At 46.9% G+C, this 24,466-nt stretch overlaps 1 protein-coding gene across 1 annotated transcript in view; it reads right to left on the bottom strand.

Annotated features, from left to right (window-relative positions):
• Positions 1 to 24,466, bottom strand: part of LOC8024693 — a 42,830-nt gene that overhangs the window by 9,325 nt on the left and 9,039 nt on the right. Inside the window, exons 2-3 of the mRNA XM_029977805.3 lie at positions 13,507 to 13,932; positions 5,468 to 5,977 (exon numbers count right to left, since the gene is read on the bottom strand). Coding sequence (XP_029833665.3) covers positions 5,468 to 5,977; positions 13,507 to 13,932 — 936 coding nt within the window. The remainder of the gene's footprint in view (positions 1 to 5,467; positions 5,978 to 13,506; positions 13,933 to 24,466) is intronic.

Here is a 24,466-nt window from a genome sequence, read left to right as displayed (position 1 = left end):
ATTGAGCGAGGCGTATTATGCCTCAGAACAATGTTGACATCAATAAACTCCTCTAGGAAATCTGCGGTAGCATCTGGCACCGCTCGGGCCGCTACTCATTTGGTTAAGTAGTCAACCGCGACTCTATAACATAACGATTTCCGCACAGGGATTTTGAAAAGGTCAGAGAAAGTCAATTCCGGTTAGCTCAAATGGATGTTCTGGAGGTGTGACTGGGCAACGGAGTACGTCCTACTTAGTAGTAGATGTCTTCCGGAAATGGCAGTGATCGCATGTCTGAACGTGTTGAACGACGTCTTGACGTGGGCCGCGCCACCAAAAACGTGCGGCGACCTTAATGTATGCGTTTTCTCGCTTAAGGTGACCTGCACTTGGAGCGTCATGGCATGCTTGAAGTATTGCCACTTGCATGCTCACGGGTATACAACTGGGAGCCAGACGGTGCCTGCCGACTGTCGTTTCTTTACGTCTTACGTCTTGTCTTACTTTACAAAAAAAAAAAAAAAAAAAGCTGTTTTTTTTTTTTTTTAAGTTACTGCTTTGTGGCAGTTTGCAGTGCACTCAAGTCATCGAACCTTGTTCCTTATAGATTTTTTTTTTTTCAGATTCGGGAATAGAAACAAGTCACTAGGGTCCAGATATGGACTGTAGAGTGGGTGGTCAAGCTCTTCGAAAGCACACTATCGAATGACAGCCTGGGCAACGCGAGTCTTGTAAACGGGGGCGTTGTCATGCAGGAGGAGGACGCCTCTTGTCACCAATCCTCGTCGTTTTTCCGCGATGGCCTCCCGCAGTTTGCGGAGAACGTTGGTAAAGTATTCCCCTGTTATTGCCCTGCTGTTTTTCAGATAATCAATCAGTAGGATATCGTTTGCGTCCCAAAAAACTGTCGCCATCAATTTCTTCCCCGAGCGTTGCGTCTTGAATTTTGTCGGAGAGGGGGGGGGGGGGGGGGGGGGGGCGCATGATTTTACTGCATAGACTGTCGTTTTGTTTTGGGGTCCCACTATGGAAAAGCCACGTCTCATCCCCAGCCACAAGGCGGGCGAGAAAATCTTCTGGGTCGTTTTCATAGATGCTCAAAAGCTCTCTTGACGAATGCAAGCGCTGTTGTCGATCCCGCGTAGAGAGGTTTCGTTGCACCCACCGTGCCGAGACTTTCGGCATACCCAAAACGTCATGGACGATTGTGAAAGCACTGCCATATGAAAAGTTCAATTCTGTAGCAACTTCGGACACCTTTATTCGGCGATTCTTCATGATGAGGCTTTCAGCTCAGGCTGAATCGTCCAAATCGGTCGAAGTGCTGGGCTGTGCTGACCTTGGGTCGTCTTGCACGTCCATACGACCGCGTTTAAACTCGTTGAACCAACGAGTTATTGTACAGTAACTCGCTTGTTCGACGAATTTATACGCGATGTATAGATATATATATATACGTATATACTACTAAATGGCAACATACGAATTTGAATGCCGTGATGGAACACTCTAAAAAAAAACCGCGCGTCTGCTTTCCCGCACAACACCTCGAAGATCCAATCACCACAACTTACGGAGGCAGCTCAGCGAATGACGATGCCGAAACATATGTTTAGACCAAAAACGCAGTCTGAGTTGTGACATTAAGCAATGCAAGCGTGACGTTTTGCATTGCTTAATGTCACAACTCAGACTGCGTTTTTTGGTCTAAACATATGTTTCGCCATCGTCATTCGCTGAGCTGCCTCCGTAAGTTGTGGTGATTGGCTCTCCGAGTGTCGTGCGTGAAAGTAGACGCACAAACTTTTTTTAGAGTGAAGGACACCAGGGGAATAAAACAACCGGGAGCAAGCTTCCATTTTGTTGATATATTCACCTTTAAAAATCTCAGCGTTTTACAACAACCTCACAGGTTTCAATCTAAGTTTCTTGTTTGAACTTAACAGATGCTTCTCGATGTTGCTGTCCGAAAGATGAGCAATTGAAGAAGAATGTAGTTTTGGAAGGTTAGTCTTAAAAACTACCAGTCCTTTATCGTAAAGGTCCGATTCGTTGTTCAGTTCGAAGGTGGGGGTGAAGAGGAGAGGGAATAAAGGTTAATTTTTTGGGTATCTTTTGAGTGACGAATGTTCGAGCTACAAGGGTGCGTTCGTTCGATGTCTGGTAACCTGCTTTTGTGGTAACTGTAGTATCTTTGTGGAAGTCCAGTGATGGCTGTAGTCGGCCTTTATTTTTGAATGTATGAGGATTTGTGGAAGCAAAAAAAAAAAAAAAAAAAGTAGCTGAGTTTGAGAGGTCCCTCTTTTTGTGTCTTTTCCTTCGACTAATAGTTTTGTTTTTTGTGCCGCAGTCTCGGGCACTAAAAAAAGAATAAATGTCCACCAGCTCGCCTGCACCCGACTGTTACGAAGCTAGGACACCACAAACTAAACCCTAAAATAAGTAACATAAAAGTTAGCGAGATTCTGCTCTTCGTAAAGTTATTGTTTTTATTCCTTTTTAAAGTTCTCCACTTAGAAATAAAATAAAAATAGCCTCACTAGACGAAAAAAACAAACAACAAAGTTCCTTTTTCTGTTCCCGTAAAAACGTAACGAGTTCCCGTTCCAGTTCTACCGACGCAAAATGGAACGGCGGCGTTCCTTCGTTCCTCCTAAAAGGAAAGTGTGTACCTTTGCAAAAATCTCCTTCTGCGCGCTGCCATCTTTGTTTGCTGGGCTGTGGAACGCCTTCTGAGCATGCGCTGTTGCTCTGCTGGGCGGTATATCAGATGCTGCGCATGCGTCCACAGCTCAGTGACTCAGCAGTTTCCGTTCGGGCGCTTCGTTCGAGACTGCCGCTGGAAAGGTCTATTCCAGGAGCGTCGTTCCTTGGAACGCCGTTCCGTACAACACTGATTCAGAGACAACTTTCTGTGGTATTTCGGACGACAGGAGTACAGCTTTAATCCACGCTCAAGCACGCGCTCTCGTACCTTTGTCCGAGGTTGCTATAGCTGATAAGAGGTTAAGAGTTGCAGGGGAAGCTCCTCCCACGTCTTTCCCCTTTAGCAGAGCGGACGCTGAAGAGGAGGCGACTTCCTCTCAAGCCTCTTCTCTGCTAAAGTGGAAATAGGTGGGAGGAGTTTCCCCTGAATCTTAAAGGTGCACTAAAGGCGTTTCTGCTATCGGTGATAACTTATCGTACGGACTCCAAGCATCCTAGAAATCCAAAAATTATGCTTGTGCGACGTCTATTTCCCTATTAAAAATGTGACCCAAGTTCGACGCGCGTCCGTCGTCACGTCACCAGCGCCTCCGCTGGATTCTGTGCTCCAGATTTTTCCGCTCAGAAAGGGGCATGGCACGAACTTCGGTCACATTTTTAATAGAGAAATAGACGACGCACAAGAATACTTTTTTTTTTTTTATTTCTAGGATGCTTGGAGCTCGTACAATAAGTTATCACCAAGAACAGAAGATCTCAGAAACGTCTTTGGTGCACATTTAACCTCTCACCAACAATAGATCAAAGTCAGTTGACAATCTTCCTAGAGCGGCTGGCGCCTTTTCGTTGCGCGTCCGCTCGGTGGCGCTCGCTACGCCATCAGCCCGCCCTATGGAGAGAAGCGGTGGAACTGGTGGAACGTTGGACGCACATTGTTTGCGGTGAAGAATGATTCTACACTCTAAAAAATGCCTGCGCATCTACTTACCCGCAAAACACTTAAAAAGCCAATCTGTGATCTGCGAAATCAGCTCAGCGAATGATGAGGCAAAACATCTATCTAGACCTCAAAATTAAGTCTGCGCTGTGACATTACGCGATGCAAGCATGGCGCACAGTGCTGACAAAACTTTTTGAGGCCTAAATACATGTTCCGTCTCATCATTCGCTGAGCTGATTTCGTAGATCACAGATTTGCCCTTTGAGTGTTTTGCGGGTAAGTAGACGCGCAGGCATTTATTAGAGTGTACACTCTAAAAATAGCTTATGCGTCTACTTTCCCGCACGACACTCGGAGAGCCAATCACCTCAGCTCAGCGAATGACGATGCAAAAACATACGCTTAGACCAAAAAACTCAGTCTGAGTTGTGACATGAAGCAATGCAAGCGTGACGTTTTGCATTGCTTAATGTCACAACTCATACTGCGTTTTTTGGTTTTAACGTATGTTTCGGTATCGTCATTTGCTGGGCTGCAGGCCTCCGTAAGTTGCTGTGATGGCTCTCCGAGGGTTGTGCGGGAAAGTAGACGCGTGGACTTTTTTTAAAGTGTATTACGTTTTTTTATGGTAAAAATAAAGTTTGCGCATAAAGAGCGTCGTTCGAAAACGGTCCTTCTCCAGTGCCCGTGATTTTTCAAGATTTCATAGATGCGAGAACATTGTGTTGCTAGCGAGAGCTTGTGCCGTCAATTCGAGCACAGGCTGAGCACGCGCACGCAAGTCCCGCAATCCAGTAATGCCGGAGTGCCTCCAGAGCGACAAACAGAAACAACCGACACGGACAAGCCTCAAACACGCGATGGTTAGCAGGCTTGCAGTCTCTCGTGAAGTATAAGCACGATGTGATTGCAAGTCTGCCAAAGCTACATTCGCGTGCATGCTGCACGTGTTCTTGGCTTGTCGGTGTCGGCTGTTTTTGTTTGTCGCTTCAATGGGGCTTGGCCATTAAGCCCCTTGACGTGTTTGTCTTACAAGTAGCGTCAAATGCGCCAAAACACGAAGCCCGTGCCTCGTGCCTGTTGGAAGCAAATAGCGACGATGCACTGAAATGAGCGGCCCTTGGAAGCGAATGGCGGCAGAGCACTCGCTAGTGGCACCATTGCCAAGGGTTAATTTCACCGAGGGACTTTACAATCCCCGGTGCACGATCTATGAATACCCCCATTGTTCGAAGACGAAGAAGTGCAGCCCCGTTTCCCCTCTTTGAAAGCAACACCTGTATTGTTTTACACAATCTTTTCGTAACAGTGCGCTGCAAAAAGGACCCATTTGTCTAGTTTACTGTGGAGCATGAGCAGAGCAAGCCACTTCACGATCAGCGCTGGGACACGCAGCAGAACGGTTTAATAGGTCCGTGTTTCAGTGCAGATCGCGTTTCATTCAGGGATTTGAATATTTTTTCGGGCCTCGTCGTTGGGTATACACTTGCTCCGATTGCTCCGATTGGGCGATTTGCTCTCTGCCCGCTGAGTGGGGAAGAGATGGGCCGGCATATTTTGTCGAGTACCCGCTTTGAAGTCTACAAGTGTCGGTTATACCAGGGTCGCACTCGCCCTAGGGCGATAAATCTCAAAGTACGCTCCTATCGACCCAGCTACAGCAACCTCCAGACGAAAACATCCTGCGTGCTAATCTGTGACAAATGGAGCACAAACCTCCATGGAACTGAACTTTCCAGAGCGTTTGAGATGAATCACGCTTGTCGGAACTCGGCCCACCTTCGGCGCGCTTCCTCGCGCCTTTGCGGGCGACACCGGTGAGCGAAAGGTTACACTTACAACGACCACCGAGAAGAGGAGCTTGGTCTTGAGTTCGTCGGCGTCCCTGAGCTGCGGCAGGGCGTCCAGGGCGTCGAGCGTGTCCACGCGTGCCTGCGCGTACAAGCTGCCGTACCTGCGGATGAGCACCGTGGGCCGGCGCTCGCAGTGCGCTAGGTTCTCGAAGCGCGGGCTGCGCTCGATCATTTTCTGGGCCTGGCTGGCGAGCCGGTCCTGGAGCTCGCGCTGGCGCTGCTGCAGCACCAGGATCGTCTGGCGGGCCCGGGCCAGCTCGCCGCTCTCAGCGCCCGACGACGAGGCCGTCGAGTGGGCGTCCGCGGGCCGCGTCATGGCCGACTGGTCAGAGTCCGAGTGGTAGCCCGCAGACAGGTCCGAGTCGTCCTCGTCGTCGGCTCCCACGTCGCGCATCAGGTCCAGCACGTGGTGGCAGCCCGTCGAGTAGCGCAGCAGCACGGGGGCCACCACCGTGCCCTCGTCCAGGTCCGGGCTCTCCTTCCGCAGCTGCGTGAACTGTGGTCCCACAAGTGAGCCGCCGCGCTCGCCAACAACGCCCCCGTTCCCCCGCTTCTCTCGAACGCGTATCGGATTGCTCGGCTCCGACTCGGCGGCGGGACGGTCCTGCATGCGATCACGATGAGCGGTGGAGCGTGGTCGAAATGACGTCTTTGCCAGCTCGCTGGGGGCCAAGTGCAACGCCTGCTTTGTTTAGTGTCTCGATCGGGCATCGCCTTCTAAGCGCCGAGATTACCCCCATCTTTTCTCGTGGGGCCGAATAGAACTATTGATAAATTATCCAAGCATCAAGGAGAATGCTGGGAATTTAACTAAGGGTATAAGCGCCGCACACGCTCGCCTGCCCCGTATAAAAGATTCCAAGTAAATAACAAAAATTAAGTGTTGACAAAAGCGCGTGCAAGATTAAATTTGTTAGAAGTTAGTTATTTCTTTAGAGCAGTTCCTGCTGGAGACGCCAGTACGTGCAGCTCGTGTAACTACACTCGCAGCATTATCCTTGGTGCTTGTGTAACTAGCAGAAGTCGGAGGTGCTCGTCTGTTTGTTATGATCGCTATGCCTCCCTGCGGCCCTCTGAGAACGTCCAACTACGGGCTTTGTTTTCTTGTCAACCTGAACTCAATTAGCTCGCTTTTTTTATTGTCGACGTGTGTGCACCAGAAACATCGCTTCGCGTTATGCAAGCGCACGAGGAATAGACGGAGCATTTCTCAATAGACCTCTTGCAAAACCGAAGCGATCCTAGCGGCGTGGTGCGGCACAAAGCATCTTGGGTATACCTTTTGGCCACCTTCGCGGTTTCGATTTGCTGACCTGAATTCACGACATTCCGTCACGACCGAATACAGTGCATGCATTTTCGAATAAGCGTCAGCCTTTCCGCAGCACTAGCACACCCTGCACGCCCAAAGTGCAATAGATTTTTTGTTTTTTAAATGTGGGAAAAACGTTAGTAGCCAAACAACTTGGGTCCTCCGCTTCCAAAGATGCGCGGTACGGCAGGAACTATACTATGGTCACAAACGCGCGAGTATTCAGGTATGAATGGTCCTGTACATCACCTTAACTATTTTGCTGTTTCTAGGTCCCTTTTTAATGCCAATTTCTTTCTGCGTGTTTATGTGTAAATATGAATCGTTTGGCACAAAAATGGGAAATGCAAGACACCGGTGGTTCCTCATATTTAACGCGGATAAATACAAAAAGAAAAAAAGTTAAGAAGAAAACACCGCCGGTGTTTGTAACGATATCAGAGGTGTTCCGTCATTTCCTACACGGAACGGCGCCTCGTCGCGCCGATGTGGCCTAGACAGGCCCGAAGGATATGAATAAGCGATTTCTCAGTAGCAGCGGAAATGTCTAGCCGGCGTCGATTTGCAGCTCCGCGGTGATCACACACCACCGCCCATCGCTAGCGTTGTTCTTCTCTTTTCGACTCAATGAGGCTTACTCTTGATCCAAAAATACAACTTAATTGGTGCTTCGCTAAACAGCTAGAGATCTGAAAGCCTGACACAGAGCTCTCAAAGATGCCAGCACTTCCCCGCAGGGCTTGCTCAGAACCTATCGTGACGATCAAATGAACAAATCTATACAAAACTATACAAAGGTTTTACAAGAAAGGTATAATATGAGCAGGAAGACCCGAGTTTTACTTGCTGACTGTCTCAGTGCAAATAGCATGTCTAGTCATAAGGCTATTTTTGGGGGTCTTCGTCGTTCCCGTGGGCCGTAATATCTGGCCTTTCGCGTCTTTGACCGGGTGCACAGACAATTTTGAACGCTCATAGGCTGCTCGATACGGTTAGCACGAACACGACATCGTCGATTTATGCAGTTTGCTCAAATACAGAAATGACAAGCCCCAAATTTATAATCCGAACCTTAGGCCACGGAGAAATAAAATAACGGAGGTTTAGATTATAAAATTTTCTAACCAGCTGGCCTGCACACTTTCGCATCTTGCCCAACTTTTACCGCATATAGAGCTGGCGCCCCGGATGAGCATTCCACTACACAAGCAGTTGTAGTAATAGCATTTCAGTTGCGAGGGAAAAAAGAAAAAAAAAGCAGAAAAACCTGGCGATGGCTTGTTCGCGCTGTCTCGCCCTCCATATCTGAACATTTCATTGTGTAAATGAGCTACTATCGAAAATAATTTTTTCGTGCATAATCATAGACGTACCAGCGTGAATTTATCCCGCAATAACGGTCGTCAGCATGGTGCGTGTCCTCGTTGAAGGACCGAGGAGACGAGGATATACGTTGTCTATTATCGTCAGCCAGAAGAAGAACATCTTTGTAATAGCATTATAATTATGTAGCGATTGCGACGCAATTGCGCCATTGCTTTTATAAACACATTGCGTGGCGAGGTCGCAAAACGCTTAGTTCGTAGAATGTAGGTCGAATAAACTGTTAGCGACCGTTGCTTCGATCTCGTAATGAGCAAGCCCCGAAAGGAGTAGGCCTGTTTTCCTCCTCCAATTTCCTAGAGGCCCAGCAGCTCAGTGATCCGATCTTCACGGGAAGCTACGTAATCTCGCCGTAACGAGGAGAGCGCGCGATCAAAAGAAGCGAGCGATTTAATAACTCCTCCGTTTTTGGTTTATTATTCTTGTTTCTAAGTTGCAGAGAAGAGAGGAAAGGCGTTTAGACGTGCCGGCATATGTTCATTTGGCGTGCGTTCGTGTTCCAGCCGCGGGGAGAGGAAAATTGAGACTGGACGCTGAAAACAAGCTCGTCGCCCAATATCTTCCTTCAAATAAAAAAAAAAAAAAAATTAAGAAAACGCACACACGCACGGAGGGACGTGCTCCCGCAGAAAAGTATACAGTTTTGAGATTTGATCTTTTTCTTTTCTTTGCGCGCACAGGGTCCGTTACACCCGTTTACAATAGTTCTACAGAGTACTCTAGGATGGGGGGGGGGGGGGGGGGGGGGGGGGGGGGTCCTGCACGGTGTGTGCAGGAACGTACTTTGAGCGATAAAGGTCAACTGTCCATGAAACCAGCCTTCACATCTGGCTTCCTACGGAACATCCAAAGAGTGAATCATTGCTACCTACAGAAAGAGTCTAACAACTAGGCCAGCATATGTTATGTTCAAACATGCCGCCCGCATTGGGAGCCTGAACACGCGAAGAATCGTGCTCAGCAGAGCCGGTCCTGGGGGTGGGCGACCAGCGCACAAAAAGGGGGGGGGGGGGGGGGGGGCGCCGATTTGGCCGGCGACTCCAGCGGGCACTGCAGGGTCACGGCCCACGATCCGGAATCTTTGGGCCTGTAAAGTTAGCCCTGCGGTCGCCGCACCCTAAATTGGTACGCCTCAGGCACCGGGGGACACACCGAGGGGGCCAGTGCTTGCTAGACACAGCGTCTCAGCTCAAAGTATGTGAAAGAAAGTCTACCAAGCTTGGACGCGTGAGCGCTTGAAATTTGATTTCACAGTCCATTAGAATTCGTGCGCTAGCTTTGGCAGTGCTTTCTTTCACACTGTCTGAGCTAAGACTCGATCTATAGACTCTAAAAAAAGCCCGTGCGTCCACTTTGCCGCATCACACTCGGAGAGCCAATCACCGAAACTTACGGAGGCAGCTCAGCGAATGACGATGCCGAAACATATGTTTAGACCAAAAAACGCAGTCTGAGTTGTGACATTAAGCAATGCAAAACCTCACGCTTGCATTGCTTAATGAAACAACTCAGACTGCGTTTTTTGGTCTAAACATTTATTTCGCCATCCTCATTCGCTGTGCTGCCTCGGTTAAGTTGCGGTGATTGGCTCTCCGAGTGTCGGGCTGGAAAGTAGACGCACGAGCTTTTTTAAAAGTGTAGGGCTTTTCCGTCGATTAAAAATTTTAACTCGATTAATCGCTACCCTCTTCTTTTAGCCCACCACACGATATGCTATTTGTAAAATTCCCTTCTCAATTCATTTATCCCAGCCCAAAATTCGTTTCATGGCCCCTTTAGAAGTTTAGGGGAAGCTCCTCGCACCTCTTTCCACTTTAGTAGAGCGGACGCTGGAAAGGGGGCGATCTCCTCTCCAGCTCTCGCTCTGCTGAAGTGGAAAGAGGCGGGAGAAGCTTCCCCTGAACTCTTGACCTGTCACCCACAATAGCGTTCCAGCCGATTCCGCTCACTAGACCCAAGCCTTGTCAGACCTTCCCCAGAAATAATTCGCATGCCGCTCCTGAAGCACACAAATACGATTGAATTCACTTACATTGCAAGCCTCTTCACACTTTTTCTGTGTGCGGAACCGGAACCTGATTTAGTAATGAACTTACACAAACTGTTATATAAGAAACTAGGGTTGGACTATCTGCACAGTCATTATTAGATTTGGTATTTATTAAGAGCAAAATCCTTGAGTATGATGTTTCTGTACATGATGGCATATCCGATCACAAACTTGTCTTGCTTTGTATAAAACAAAGCCTGCCACCAAAGCGTGAGAAGAAGCCAACTACACTCTAAAAAAAGCCCGTGCGTCTTCTTTCCCGCAGAACACTCGGAGAGCCAGTCACCGCAACCTACGGAGACAGCTCAGCCAATGACGATGCCGAAACATATGTTTAGACCAAAAAACGCAATCTGAGTTGTGACATTAAGCAATGCAAAACGTCACGCTTGAATTGCTTAATGACGTCACGTCATTAAGCAATTCAAGTCACTGATGACATCATCAGTGACGTCACAAACATCATCAGTGACGTCACTGATGATATCGGTGACGTCATCAGTGACGTCACTGATGACGTCACCGACATCCGCATCGTCATCGTCATCATCGCTGATGACGTCATCGAAGTCCGCATCGTCATCGTCACTGATGACGTCATCAGTGACGTCACTGATGACATCATCGGCATCGTCACGTGACCCCCCAAGGTCACTTCGCCCCCCCCCCCAGTACCCTTCCCTGCTCCTCCTCAAGAGCTGCACTCTAATTCGGTGTTACAGGGAGTTGTAAACGGCTTTCACTTTTTTCACTCCTTAATATTGACACCAAGAAGTCGGCCGGTCCCGACGGGATCCCAGACGAATTCCTCACGCGCAAATGGGAGTTGGTATCGAAATAATGGCTGATTACTTTTAATGTGTCGCTCCTGCTGCACAGTCTATTTTCCGATTAGCTAACCGCCCGAGGCTGCGTATTCACATAGTGTTGAAAATTATATGCCCATTTCGATTGCATGCGCGTGCTGTAAAATACTAGAACAAATACTATCAAAAAGCTCATTCACGTACGTTGAGGGTTCTAAGATTCTTAATAAAAATCAACATAGCTTTAGACAAAAATTATCCACTATAACTCAGCTTGCCCAGTCAGTCCATGACTTCGGGAAAATTCTAAATGATAGAGGACAGGTGGACGCAATATTGCTGGACCTATCGAAAATATTTGACCGCGTCCCACATGCAGAGCTTCTTAGGAAACTACTTACACTTGGTGTAAACCTGAACATTGTCAAATGGATTCAATCATATCTATCAAAAAGAACACAGTTTGTAGAAGTTGATGGCGCAAAATCAGGAATTCTAAATGTAACATCGGGTGTCCCTCAGGGTTCACTGCTGAGTCCTGTTTTATTCTTAAGTTACATAAATGACATTGCAGATGAACTCAGCGTTGACCTAACGGTTCGCCTATTTGCCGACGATTGCTTAATCTGTTCAGAGATATCAAATAATGCTGACCAAGTCAAACTGAACTCGGCGCTAATAATGAATAAAGACTGGTGCAAGAAGTAGAAAATGAAAATAAACTACACAAAAACCACGTATGCAAGGGTAACAAATAAAACCAATATCTTATTATTCGATTATGAAATGGACATTATACCTTTATTGCGTGTACGTAATTTCAAGTACTTGGGTGTTACAATAACTGAAGATCTCAATTGGAATGTGCACATAAATAAAATATGTATTTCAGTGGAAAGAAGACTTGGTAATTATGACGTAAACTAAGAGCCGCTTCACCAGACGCTAGACTACACTCTAAAAAAAGGGGGTGTAGACGTTACACCCCTTGTCACATATACGACACCCCAAAACTTCAGTTCGACGTACAGCGCGCTGACGTCGAACTGGCTGTTCCAACTTTTGCGAGAGGGTTAATGACCTTGCGATATAACATGTTAAACAGCTAAAGTACGTACCAAAGTCTACAGGAAATAAACACACAGGTTTTGCATTTGAGCCTAGAAAACCCCGATAACTTTTTTCGCAGTCAGTCCCAATCACATTAACTATTTTAATGAGTTGTCCAAGTCGGCTATCAAGCCGCATGTGAAATTTGGTAGCGTCGGTACAACCTCAGTGCGCTGTACATCCAACTGAAGTTTTGGGGTGTCGTATATGTGACAAGGGGTGTAACGTCTACACCCCCCTTTTTTTAGAGTGTAACTGCTTACCTAACCCTAGTGCTCCCCATACTAGAATATGCAAGCGTAGTATGGGACCCGAATGGAACCTACCAAATCAAAAAGGTTGGAAAAATTCAGAGACAAGCCGCGAATTTTATACTCTCAAGATATGGGACGACTGACTCAGTCAGCGACATGCTAAAACAGCTCAACCTGCCGCATCTCGAACAACGTCCAAAAATAGCAGGATTAAATTTCATGCATCTAATGTATCGCAACCTCTTCAACCCCCCCCCCCCCCCCCCCCCCTTTGACATTCACCAATATATAAAACCCCCTTGAATCAGATGACACCCATAACGGCACGTATAGATACTTTCAAATATTCATTTTTCCCCAGAAACATAGAAGAATGGAACTGCCTCCCCCATGATATAATAACAATAGACTCGTTGAGTTGTTTTGCAAATGAGTTACTACGGTTATAATAATACGGCGTATTGTTGTTTCGTGTCATTTTATGTCCGCGTGCTTTTGCGTGTACAAGGCTGTTATGAATTTGTATAGTGCTCTAAATCAAATCTCTATATGTATAACTTGTAACGGTACTGCGTGCACTAAAGTAGTGCAACTCCCATTTCAATATGTTTTAACACGCTCTGAACTCGTGAGTTTGTGTGAGTGTGTGTGTCTGTGTGTGTGTAACCGCCAAAACATCAGCCACAAGTGATTTTCTTTAGAACTCCACCCTGTATCGGCCCTCGGGCTAACAGTATTAATAAATAAATAAAATAATAAATGATTTCAATAATCAAAGCGAGGACGAAATTAAGGCAGCCACTTGCATGTATGCTCTGAAATGATGCTCTAAAATAGCTCGTATTAATCAGATCACTATCGTACTCGAGCTTATTATATCAAATGCTAAAAGAAAAGGGGGGGGGGGGGGGGGGGTGCTCTACCTAGGCTCATTTAGGGCGACTGATGACGTAAGGCCATCCCTGATGCCCGGTATCCCAAGGCAGATTACGTTGCGCCTGTACTGCGGGAAGGCGCAAAATTGCGGGGAATTCTGAGAAAGAGGTCGACCTCCACCGTGAAAAGTAGGATATGCGGAGAGCGCGAGCATCCCGGGACGGGTGGGCCTGCCTGAAAGAGGACGTCCTTGTCGAGCTGAATGCGCCTGCGCAGCACTGCCAACAGGCCCTCGAGGCCCGCCTGGTCCACGGACTCGAGCGCGTTCAGCAACGTCTTGTTCTTGATGAGCCGTTCTTGGACCTGGCCCTGGCGCATGCTGAGCTGCCGCTGGTGCGACGCCGTCGTGGGCGCCGGTCCGTGGCTCAGGGACACGCGCTGGGGTCCCTGGGCGGCCAGTGCGTCCAGCTTCTGGGCGGACACTTTCAACTGGTGCAGGAGCAGGTCGAGCTCGGCCCGGAGAGCGTCGTGCAGGTGCACCAAGACGCCGCCCGATGCGCCGACCAGGCCGTGCTGCCCGAGCCCCTCGAGCGCACGTTCCAGCGCCTTCTTGCGACCGCTCAGCTGGTGTCGCATCCGGGGCTCTGTAAGCACGATCACCTGCATAGACGGGGGTGCGCGACATAGTGCACGTCTGTAGGGTGATCGGGGGGCAAGTCACTCGTTTTGGGGAGACGCTTTTCTCCGAATGATCGACACAGTTTCCGTTGGGCAAGCACGTCCGCGTGTATCGCAAGCACCCAGTTTTACCGATCGGGGTCTATGGGGCGTCGATCGTGTGTAGACATCCGGTATACAACATTTCCCGCGCTCTTTATTTTATTGTGGAACGCTAGGCTTCTGAGATAATAGGAAACTTTAGTGCACTGTGTTTCCCCCTCCGCTAAGCCCTCCTCAACGAAGAAGCCGCTACTGCGCCTGCGCGCCGATGGCCTTGACTGTAGAGTTCCGGCTATCGTAGCGGGTTGCGGAGAGCATTGCGGGACTGAAAAATAATCTACAAAAACCCCTAGATAACAATTTCGCCCAAAAAAAAAAAAAAAAAAAAATTGGGGGCTAATTGTTTTACAACAAAAGCATAAATCCAATCGTATAGGCTCGGCGTCGGTATCGAGCGAGTCCGCGATGGAGCTCCGAACAATGTCTCCCGCTCCAGTGACCACGTTTCACGTAGTGCGCAGTCTCCCAAAAACACGTGTGCGACGCCGCACAGGTCTCATCATTATCACTAGTTTTGGAAAATTGGTTATAATTATGAAGTATGTGAGGCGTCACCCATTCGGTTTTGAGAAAATTTACACAATATAAAATGAACTTTTGCCTGTGCCTTTGCCTCGTTTGCGACAAGGGTTGTCCATCCCTCGTGCACAAAAGGGCGGTTGTCCGTAGCCTCCAGCTGGCAGGAGATATTTCCGGGTTTAGTAATTCGATTAGTAGAGCCAGTCTTGGGTAATAACTAATTACTATAGTAACGCGTTGCCGGTAACTAGTTACTTTTTTCAGCAACTTGTAAATGTAACTCGTTACTGCTTAGTGAAAATAACTTGTAACTGTAACAAGGTTACTATTTGTCGTAAGTAACTGTAAAGAGTAATATCGTTACAGTTACTTTTCATATTTATGCGCAAAAAAATTGCAAACACGACCACCAAATCGTCTCGCAACCCATGAGAGAGTCCCAAGTCCTGGTACGGGAGGGGCACAGCAAAACCTGCTGTCGAAACCATCTGAATCACGAAGAAAAAAAACTAAATTTTGAATGACCCTGTTTGACCAAGCTGGTTCCGCCAACTGGGAGGATGGAGACGTTTGTGCTAGTACCGGCCGTGTACGGTACATCGCCCACAGTGCACGCAGATGTAACAAAGCGCAGCATCTCTAGAGCGCCTTTCTCTTCTTCGTCCGGCGGAGGAAGACAGTGCTTTGTTCAGAGGTCAGTTTTTGGTGATTGTCGCCCCAAACGCCCGCAGGCTTACGGCACAACCGATTTCCCGAACCTCGTCTTCTTGCCGCCAAGCATGCGTTTCCTTCCCCTCTAATTTGAATCGTCCAACTTCCGCACGCACTCTTGCGGGGTCTCGACTTTAAATCCAATTTCCATTCCTTCATTTTTTTTTTTTTTCTTTTTGTTGCAGCCCAATTATTTGTTTTGCCTCGGGTCCCGTCACTTGAAGAAGAGTATTCGCTCGAAACGTCTGTGCCGTTCAGCTTGATAGTGTTTTCCTGAAATTGAAAAACTGCCGCTAGCCGCGACCAAGGGCACTTGCCATTAGTCGATTTATCGATATTCACGTTGTGGGCTTTCCGGGTAATGAATGGAAGAACACAAACATGTTTGATCTGGTTAAGAAGTGGCGGAGAAAAGATCTCAAAAGCCGTTTGGAATCCTACACCCGTAGTCGTTTGTACCTCGATCAGTGCTTATTTTGCACTGCTGTCGTGTTCAGCGGGTTTGACGGAGGAATGTTGTGGCAACATTCCTCCGTCAACAAGTTTTCAAGAGAAGCTTCGTGTTTCATGAAACATTGTGCGCACGCAGTAGAAAACGATTCGACCGACGAGTGGATTGGAGTGGCATCAGAAACCATCTACAAAGCTGATTGCAAGGTATTACTTATATTGTTATGGACTTCACCTTTCCGCGATTTTTGTTGTTTTTGTCCCATCTCCCCTCACCAAAGAAATGCAAAATTCGAATTGACCGATTGTAAACTCGCACCCTTATGGGATATACACGAGATCTTGCGCTCGTGCTGTTGTATTCTTGTATACCTTATGGTGGTCGCGCCTATTTTAAAGTTCATCGTAGATCATCTGCAGCTATCTGCTATGTTACAATTTTAAAAAACTAAAGTCACCTGTAATTTTGCCACAGAAGAAACCACATATTCTTTATCATATAGTGGAGTTACTCAGATGCTGCCTTAAATTATTATGTTGTTCAAGGAGCTTTTTATTCACGGTGAAAATGGAAATAGGAAGAACCAGACATGTTAATACTGATTATTGTGAAAATCTTAGTTTCTCAAAATAATCAGATTCACTACCGTGACCAACAGGATGTCTTGCAAAAAAGATATCTATGCTAATTTAAAAGCATATTAAAGGGGCACTAAAATCATTTTTTAAAAAGACCGTTTTTGATCTCATATTGTTTAAAATGTGTTAGTTCCCACATATATCAAGTCCTACATTACAAAACCGCCTATTCATCTCAGGGCAATAGAAAAACATGTGGACTATTTTCTCTCTCGGACTACATTGTGTGGACCAGTGAAAGCCCTACAAAACGCGCAGATTCCGAATGATTTTATTTTAACTTGTTCGAAGAGAGTTTGAGTCTTAGAGGTATACATTCGGATAAGACTCCTCTTTTTCTCCGCGGGCGAAGCCATCGCTTGCAACTCGCCGACAAGCGCCCTTCGTCGACCACTTCACTCGGAAGTTCCCAAAAGGGCGTGTTGTGATCTTTGAACCCGCATATAACGAGGAAATAAGCCACGCACGGTTGTGGTTTTTAGTTTGTTGGGGTGCTTAGAGCGCCTAGATTGACTTGTCACCACAAAAGGACGGTCTCAAAATAGGCTCCAGTGCCCTTTAAGGAAGGTTGCTTCTAAATGTTTTCTAATATTTTTGTAAAGTAAAAACGAAGTAATTGTAACTGTAACAAGTTACTTTTTCTATTTTGTAGTTGTAAATGTAACAGGGTTCCTTTTTTTGCCTGCGTAGCCGTAACTGCAACACTGTTATATTTCAGCACTAACGTGCCCATGACTGAGTAGAGCTGCATATATACATAGATCGACGCTATTTACCTGTATATCAAGAATGCGTGCCTTAGACTCCGTCCTTTTTGGAAGCGCCAGTAAAAACATAAGGAGGGGAGGGGAGAGGGGGGGGGGGGCGGGCAAAGCTGATTAGTCGGATTGTGTCAAATAAAAATGCGGGAACAAACGATATTAGCGATTTTTCCTGTACGCTAGTTACCCTTTTGGTGAAGATGAGAGTTGTTACTTTGGTAATATAACGTGGGAGTTCTGAAGGCCGTCAACTCCGATTCCTCACTTTACGGAAGATAGGTCGACCTGTATGAAATCGGCCTGCACGATTGCTTTACCCCAGAGGGCGAAGAAAAGACGAACGCCATTCAGAAGAGCCGAAGAGCTCTTCCGCTCTACTCAAGTGACGACGAGTCCCGAGAAAATCGGGTGCAGGAAAGAATAGTCAGCGTCGTGTTCCAATGCGCGTATAAGGCAAGATGCCAGGCACTTTTTTTTTTTCGTCGAGCCAAGGAAGTGTGACTCAAAATAGCAACATCATCACAAAAAAAAAAGTCTTTCCCCAGCGCGAATTTGAGCAAGTGAAACATTACGGTCCAGTTTGGCGGAAAGATCCTATAGATAGAGACAGAGATAGGATGCAGTTTATTACATTCATAGTCTAAACATCATCGTGTTCTGTCGCCCTGGCCATTCCTTATAAAAGGTAAACATATCGTCCGGGATATCCTGTACAAAAATGGAGTCACTCTAGGACGGCAGCGTAGACTTCTCATCAGTTGATGGAGAAGAAGACCTTGGGTGGGTGTTTATTCGCCAAACTCAGGCATGCAGTGATAACTCAATTTGACAAACAACGATGGCCAAACACAGCTCATCCGAAAGGCTGAAGGCACACCAGGGCAGAAACGAGAGATCTCCAGTGGTGTCGTCGTGCACACGGTGTCAGACATCTCGACACTAATAAAGACGTTTTCAGCTCCACAACCTGAAGGAGCTCTCGTGTCCAGCACGTACACAAAGTAAACTATGGCGAACACGGATCATTAACGCAGTACCTACTCGACCGAGAGCAGAAAGGGTCATTGCGCTATTGCGGGACATCCCAGTCGTTTTAAACTCTTTGACCTTCTACTGAGGTCAATTTGGGATCCTCCTTCGTGACCGAGGGTTTAGACCCGGAACCTTGGAATGTTCTGAAACCATAAATTGTGCCAATCGTTCCGCAGCAGTTTGATTACTCCTCCCTATGCTGCTGAAAGACGCGACAGACAAAGGGACGGAGGTCAGACTGTCCTTCTGTCTGCCAGAACCTGGTCTAAGCTGTAAGGTCACATCTTTTTCAACTCGCTGCTGACTGTACTGATCTGCTGCAAGACATTGCCTCTTACACTGCTAACAAGGAACTAGTGAAATGCACAGAAATAATCGCCCTTGTCATCCCTGGAACACAGCCCAACTAATTACATTCCAGGTGATTACCACAAAACATGACCAGTATTTCTTGGAAGCCATGCTGTCAAACTTCAACTCGAGAGTCGTTTAAGAGACGTCTGCGTGCGGCATCAGAAGGTGTATGTATTCCTTGTGCGAGTGCTCGAACAAGCAGCAAAAATCGTCCTGTAGTGTGTGTTTGTGTTTTTTGTTTTCTCGTTTGCGTTTTAAGTAACACTGCACACAACTTCTGAAATGGAGCAGTGTTTATGTGGCCCTCTATTGGAACTGATAATACGAAAGTAAGTAAATTTTAGTTACTAAATAAAAAAGAGAATCTGAGAGGGAAAGAAAGTCAGACCAATAGTTCGTGTCAACCTTGCACACTGTGGTTACGTTACTCCCACTTTGTGAAAAAGTAGCTAAAACAAAAACCACTGGTCGTTCTTTTTAATGTTTATTCTTTCGATTTTGGCAAACTTCAATTACTTCCTTCGTTTTAATAATGTCATTAGAATCAAGATGGAGCATTTAGCAAACCCTCTTGGCTAACGAAAATAGTCAGTGCGCAGGCGAGCCAGTGGAGATTTCCCATGATACATTTGACCCGAGACTGGGGCGGAAAGAGGGAAAGAATATTGGGAGTGGTAGAAAAAGAAGCAGGGACAGACAGCGTCTTGTGGCTAGCGGGCCGACGGCGATGTCAACAGACCGAGCGGAATGGGGCAGTTAACATTTAGACATTCAGTCCACGGACGTCGAGCTGGCGATGCCAACTTTTACGAGCGGCTTTACAGCTCTTGGATATAAGTATAACGTACTATATAGCTAATGTGCGTATCAAAGACCAGAAGGAAAAAAACACTGAGGTTTTGCAGCAGGGACAAAAAAAAAATATTGACTGTCTTACTGCAGACTTTACTGCGTACATTAGCTATTTTAATAAGTTGTATCGGTTGACTACCGTGCCGCTTTCGAAAGTTGGTATCGTCGGTTCGACGTCTGGTGACTGAACGTCGAATCGTTGTTTGGCGGTGTTACATAGGGGGACAAGGGGTGTACCCCTATACACCCCCTATTTCTTAGAGTGAGGGAACGACTCCAGGAGATCATCAGCGACTTCAAAGCAAGCATGCTCTATTAATTCGGTATAAGCTGGTGCAAGTACGAAGGGCGAGCCTACTTAGGCTACCATTCCCAAGTGGCAGCGGCAGCCGCCCAGAATTTTGCACAGTTTCAAATGTGCCATTAATCAGTTCTGGAGGCGCGCTTCAGGTTGTTCACAGTATATGATAATCACTGTATGACTGTCAGGAACCTCTGGGGTAAATTAAAGATAAATTGCGTGCCGTGCCATATATGCTATATAGTTTCGAAGCGGCTCTCGGCTTGCCAATCGCAATTGGCTGAGCAGGTGCGAGCGTTCCTTTAATTAGAGAATGAAAAAGTAGTTTCAACACTCTAGCTAAAGGCTGAAGCTCAAGTGTACCTGTGCCGGGTATTGCCTGTGTTATAGTCATCACATCCTCTTTTTAAATTCTCTATAAAAAAAAAAAATTCGGCTCCACAATTAGAAAGGCAAAAATTAGATTTTACCCCACTTATCCTACGCCATTGTGGACTGGCACAGATTGTTTGTCTTTTTTTTTCTTTCTTTTTTCTTTGTGGCGCTAAGGTAGTTATCCTAACAATAAAGATTGGATAAAAAGGGGACGGTTGCAGCGACTGGGAACTCGGACGTTACCCATGGAGAAGTTGGTCGCCACCGAGCTTCTGTGTCTTCAACTCGACAGACTTGAACACGCTTCCGGACTTTCACACCGCCTTTGGTCTCCCCGTATATTGACACATGCACAAAGACAGGGACGCCTATTGTCTCAGCTGTGCACAGAACAAAAATAACGGGCCCCAGAGCTGATAACGAGAATTTTCGTACACCCGAATCTCTCGCCGTCGGGATACGAACGAAACGTTGCGACTTCCTGACTTCTAAGTTTACCACGAAGGCCTACGCTCGTTATCCGATTTTTCTTACTGCTGCGCAGACTAATTGGAGGCCAACTAATTTTTTTTTTTCCGCCACAAGCTCGAGTTACGCGCTACCCTAGTTGGTATTCAGAGCAGGCTCCTCGCATCGCTTGTTTGTTTGCCTTGCCTCGGCTTTTTTTTTTTTTACTTTTTTTTTTTACTTTTGTAATTGTGATTGCTCTTTTTTCTTGTTTAACTCCTTCGCGCCGCCGCCACACCGCCAAGACAATTAGGGTTTCTAGTTTTATGCGTTTAGTAGTAACGCGGTTCAGTGCAATAAATCGAGTTCTAGTATTTAGCTGAAATAAGATCGATGATAAACTTCTTGAGTGCGCGACTACACCGCGTAAAGTAATCGGTGAAACAAGTCACGCGGAGAAGCGAACAATTAACCGCGCGAAAGAACAAGCCACAATGCAGATTATATACCGTACGTACCCTACCTCGTTTGGTTGCATGATGATCTCACATTTCTTCATAAAGGCAGCGCTAGTGAGCGGTGTCTACAACATACTGCGTATGCATACGAAGACAGAATAAAAATTAACGCCAAAATCTCATCGATGATTGATGTTTTCTTGTTTTTTTGTTGTTTTTGTTTTTGTTTTTTATCAGTGATTTTGTAACATCGTATTAGGCACACATTCATCGCTATTTTTTGGTAAATACCGGAATTCGACACCCCTACTAGATTCACTCAGAGCATACAAAAACTTGCTTGACGGCCGCCCTCATCACGATAACCTAACGCAAACTCCGCCAAAATCGGTATTGATTTATTGTGGGATCGGTGGCCGAATGTTTTAGCACTCCGCAGCTCGGAGCACGTAGGGTGAAAGCATCGCGCCGCAAAACCAGGGTGTCATGGGTTCAATCCCCACCTGGGTTACCCCTGCCCGTCTCAATCTGGATGATGTGTGTGACTGTGTATCACTACTGCGTGATGCACGTTAAAGACCCCTGGCTAGCTGTGGTACTGCTCTGCGCTGGCTAAATTTCTCGACCACAGCGTATACCAGTGTCGCAATACTTCAAAGGCAGCCCGCAACTCTCTGTACCTACACCTTTTGTATAGTATATGTGTGCTTTCATGCAAACGGTTTAGCTCTTTTATTTTTTGTATGTATGTTTGATTTTTATTTCCGCATCTGCGTCACCATCTGACAAGTGGGCCCGGACCTCGTCAGATTTTTTTTGTGTGTGTGGCTTTGGCATTTGCATATGCAGGTGCAAATAAAATTATTTTAAGGATTTCTAAACCAAACATTTCAGTGTCTCTTATTAAGTGGCGCACGATCTTTCCACGCGAGCCAGCAGCTGGCAGTGTGCGCGAGCATACGCAACGAAATTGACGCCATAGTGCTCCATTCACGCTTAAGATGGCAACGAAATGTGTGGGCTCCGAGAAAAAATAAAATAAAAATAGGCTTTTCATTTTCACAGTGGTGTCCGGTGTAAAAAGTGTGAGATCAATTGGTCTAACAAACACGTAGCTTTCACTGGTGGACATGAAAAGCTTGCCTTCAATCTCCTTTTGCCCTGACCCCATATATTTCACTGTCGTCTTAAGCGTGAATGGACGACTATGACGTCAATTTCGTTGCGTGTGCTCGCGCACATCGGCGGCTGGTGGCCTGTGGAAAGATCGTGCGCCACTTATTATGGACACTAAATTCCTTGGTTCCGTATCCCTTTAATTTGACATGATTTCTAGTTTTTTGGGGTTTCTTTAATTAATTTTTTTTGTGATTCTCTCGTATACGTAGGAGTATACTCGGCGACCGAGGAAGGAGAACACGGAACTGTCATACGGAAATCGAACGGAAAGCGAAGATCGCGTGAATTCCCCGAAATCGCGCAGAAACGCGCACAGTTGTTGCGAGCGCTTCCTCTCCTTTGAGCCTACGTGCTTTCGATCGTGCCCGGTTGCCCCGTGACCTTCCGAGACTCACGTCTGGCGGATGGTGATGGTGGTTGGCGACCCTGCCACCGAGGTGAAGGAATTAGTCGCGCTAACACGCGCCTTTCTTTCTTTTTTTCTTTCCCACGGCTATTGAGGTCGGGACGCGCGAGTAGCGTGTGAGGATCGCGCCTCTCGGGGCGCAAGAATAAACCCCGCAATGTGGAGCAGGAACCGTCTCTCACGGAGCTCGCCGCGGAGTTTCCGAATCGCCGAGTCACTAAAACCCTTCAGTCACGCAACACCTCGATTTCGTCATGCGATAGTACGCCATTGAGTGTCGGGCCCACAGAAGACATCCGCCTTCCGAGGGCCCGACAGCCCATGGATGTGCCCGCTTGGGCACACCCAGGACGTCTGTTGATAACCGTGCCTTGTTTGCATGCTGGTCTGTGACGATAGCGGTAGGCCCGCGCATTCGGAGCGATATGGAAGTCTGCGCCGTGTGTGTTGTAAGGAGACTCCACAGAGCCCCCCCCCCCCCCCCCCCCCCCCCCCCCTCAAGTCCGGATTCCCGCCTCTATGCACACAGGGGGAAAGGCCCGCAGTCGCGCGTAAGAAATATCCACTCCATGGAGCGAAGGTCGCGCGGTACAGCCGTATAAGGGCGCTTGTGATCAGGTCGGCCGCGCTAAGAATAGTCCGTTCTCTTTGAGCCTGTTTTGGATAACTCTTAACAATAAGAACGAGAAAAACAAAGAAAAAAATAACACGCACTCTGGTAAACTAGCTTCGTGATGATAAACCCACGACTAAAAAGAGGGACAACAAGTTTCCGTTTTTTAGTGGTTCACAGTCGCGGGTTTATCATTTTGGGACAATTATTAATTGGTGGTTGTTGAGCGGCGTGTAGGGCTATTTGTCAGATAGAGATTAACAGTTTTTTATTGAAAAAGGGGACAATGGGGTTGTTGCCGAGCAGCGATTTTTTATAGCATATTCATTTTAGAATGCAGGTCCAACTGTATACCGCTTACCTGTAGCTTGTTCCCGATAAGTTAGATATAGATTCGGACAATTGTCTTCCGTTCACCAGCCTGATCGACGCTCTTTACATTTCGTTCCTCCTGTGCACGGCGTATGACTCTCTTCATCAATATATACAAAAACCTCTAATCACGATTCTGATTATCATATCATACATATGTCGCTTATACTCTGTTGCAACATAAGATGAGCAGTGGATGCCTCCAGCATGAGCTTTCTACCTTCGGTAAGACTGCGGCGCACGTGAAGCCAAGCACGTCGAAAGGAAGAGAGCGCGTGCAGGATGCGGAGCATTATACTGCTCATCTCACATGTTGCACTAGACTATAGTACTTTGTTTATATTAGTATTCAAAATAAGCATGTTCTAAGTCTAATCAAATCTATATGCAGAAATGCTGCATGCTGCATACATACGAGCACACCCTGTACGGCATGCATACCCCCCGCAAACAAATACGCGGGCCATAAAAAATTCTCCAGGCAACGCCGGCGCCCGCTCTAAGGGGCTGTCCAAACAGGACACTTCAAGAACGCGTGAAGCGACATTTCTCCGTCATATGAAGTGTCACAATTTGCGTCCGTCCGTTTTTTTTTTTTTTTTTTTTTGCCAAAAAAAAAAAAAGATTTTTTTTTTTTTTTGCTAGGTCTGCTTTTGTTAATCATGATGTACAAACCCTGCGATTGGGTTTGAACATCATGATTACGCACCAGCTCGCCTGCACGTTGACCGTTTTTTGTGCTTGTGTCCTTCACACAGGCCTAGAGCATGCTCATCACGTGAATCCGGACATCCACACACACGCTCTGTTGGCTGTCAGCCAATCGCTCAAGTCCCCCGCTGGAGTTCAAGTCCCGAAAAGAAAAAAAGGGAAGGATACGAGGGCGCGGCAGAACAGATTGGCAGGCAACAGGCACGAATTCCGGACAAAAGCTCACAGTACAAA

The sequence above is a fragment of the Ixodes scapularis genome, unplaced genomic scaffold, assembly GCF_016920785.2.
Source record: "Ixodes scapularis isolate PalLabHiFi unplaced genomic scaffold, ASM1692078v2 PGA_scaffold9__187_contigs__length_104089568, whole genome shotgun sequence".
Lineage (NCBI taxonomy): Eukaryota > Metazoa > Arthropoda > Arachnida > Ixodida > Ixodidae > Ixodes > Ixodes scapularis.
The sequence above is the reverse complement of the archived record's forward strand: the minus strand, read 5'-3'. Positions and strand labels throughout refer to the sequence as shown.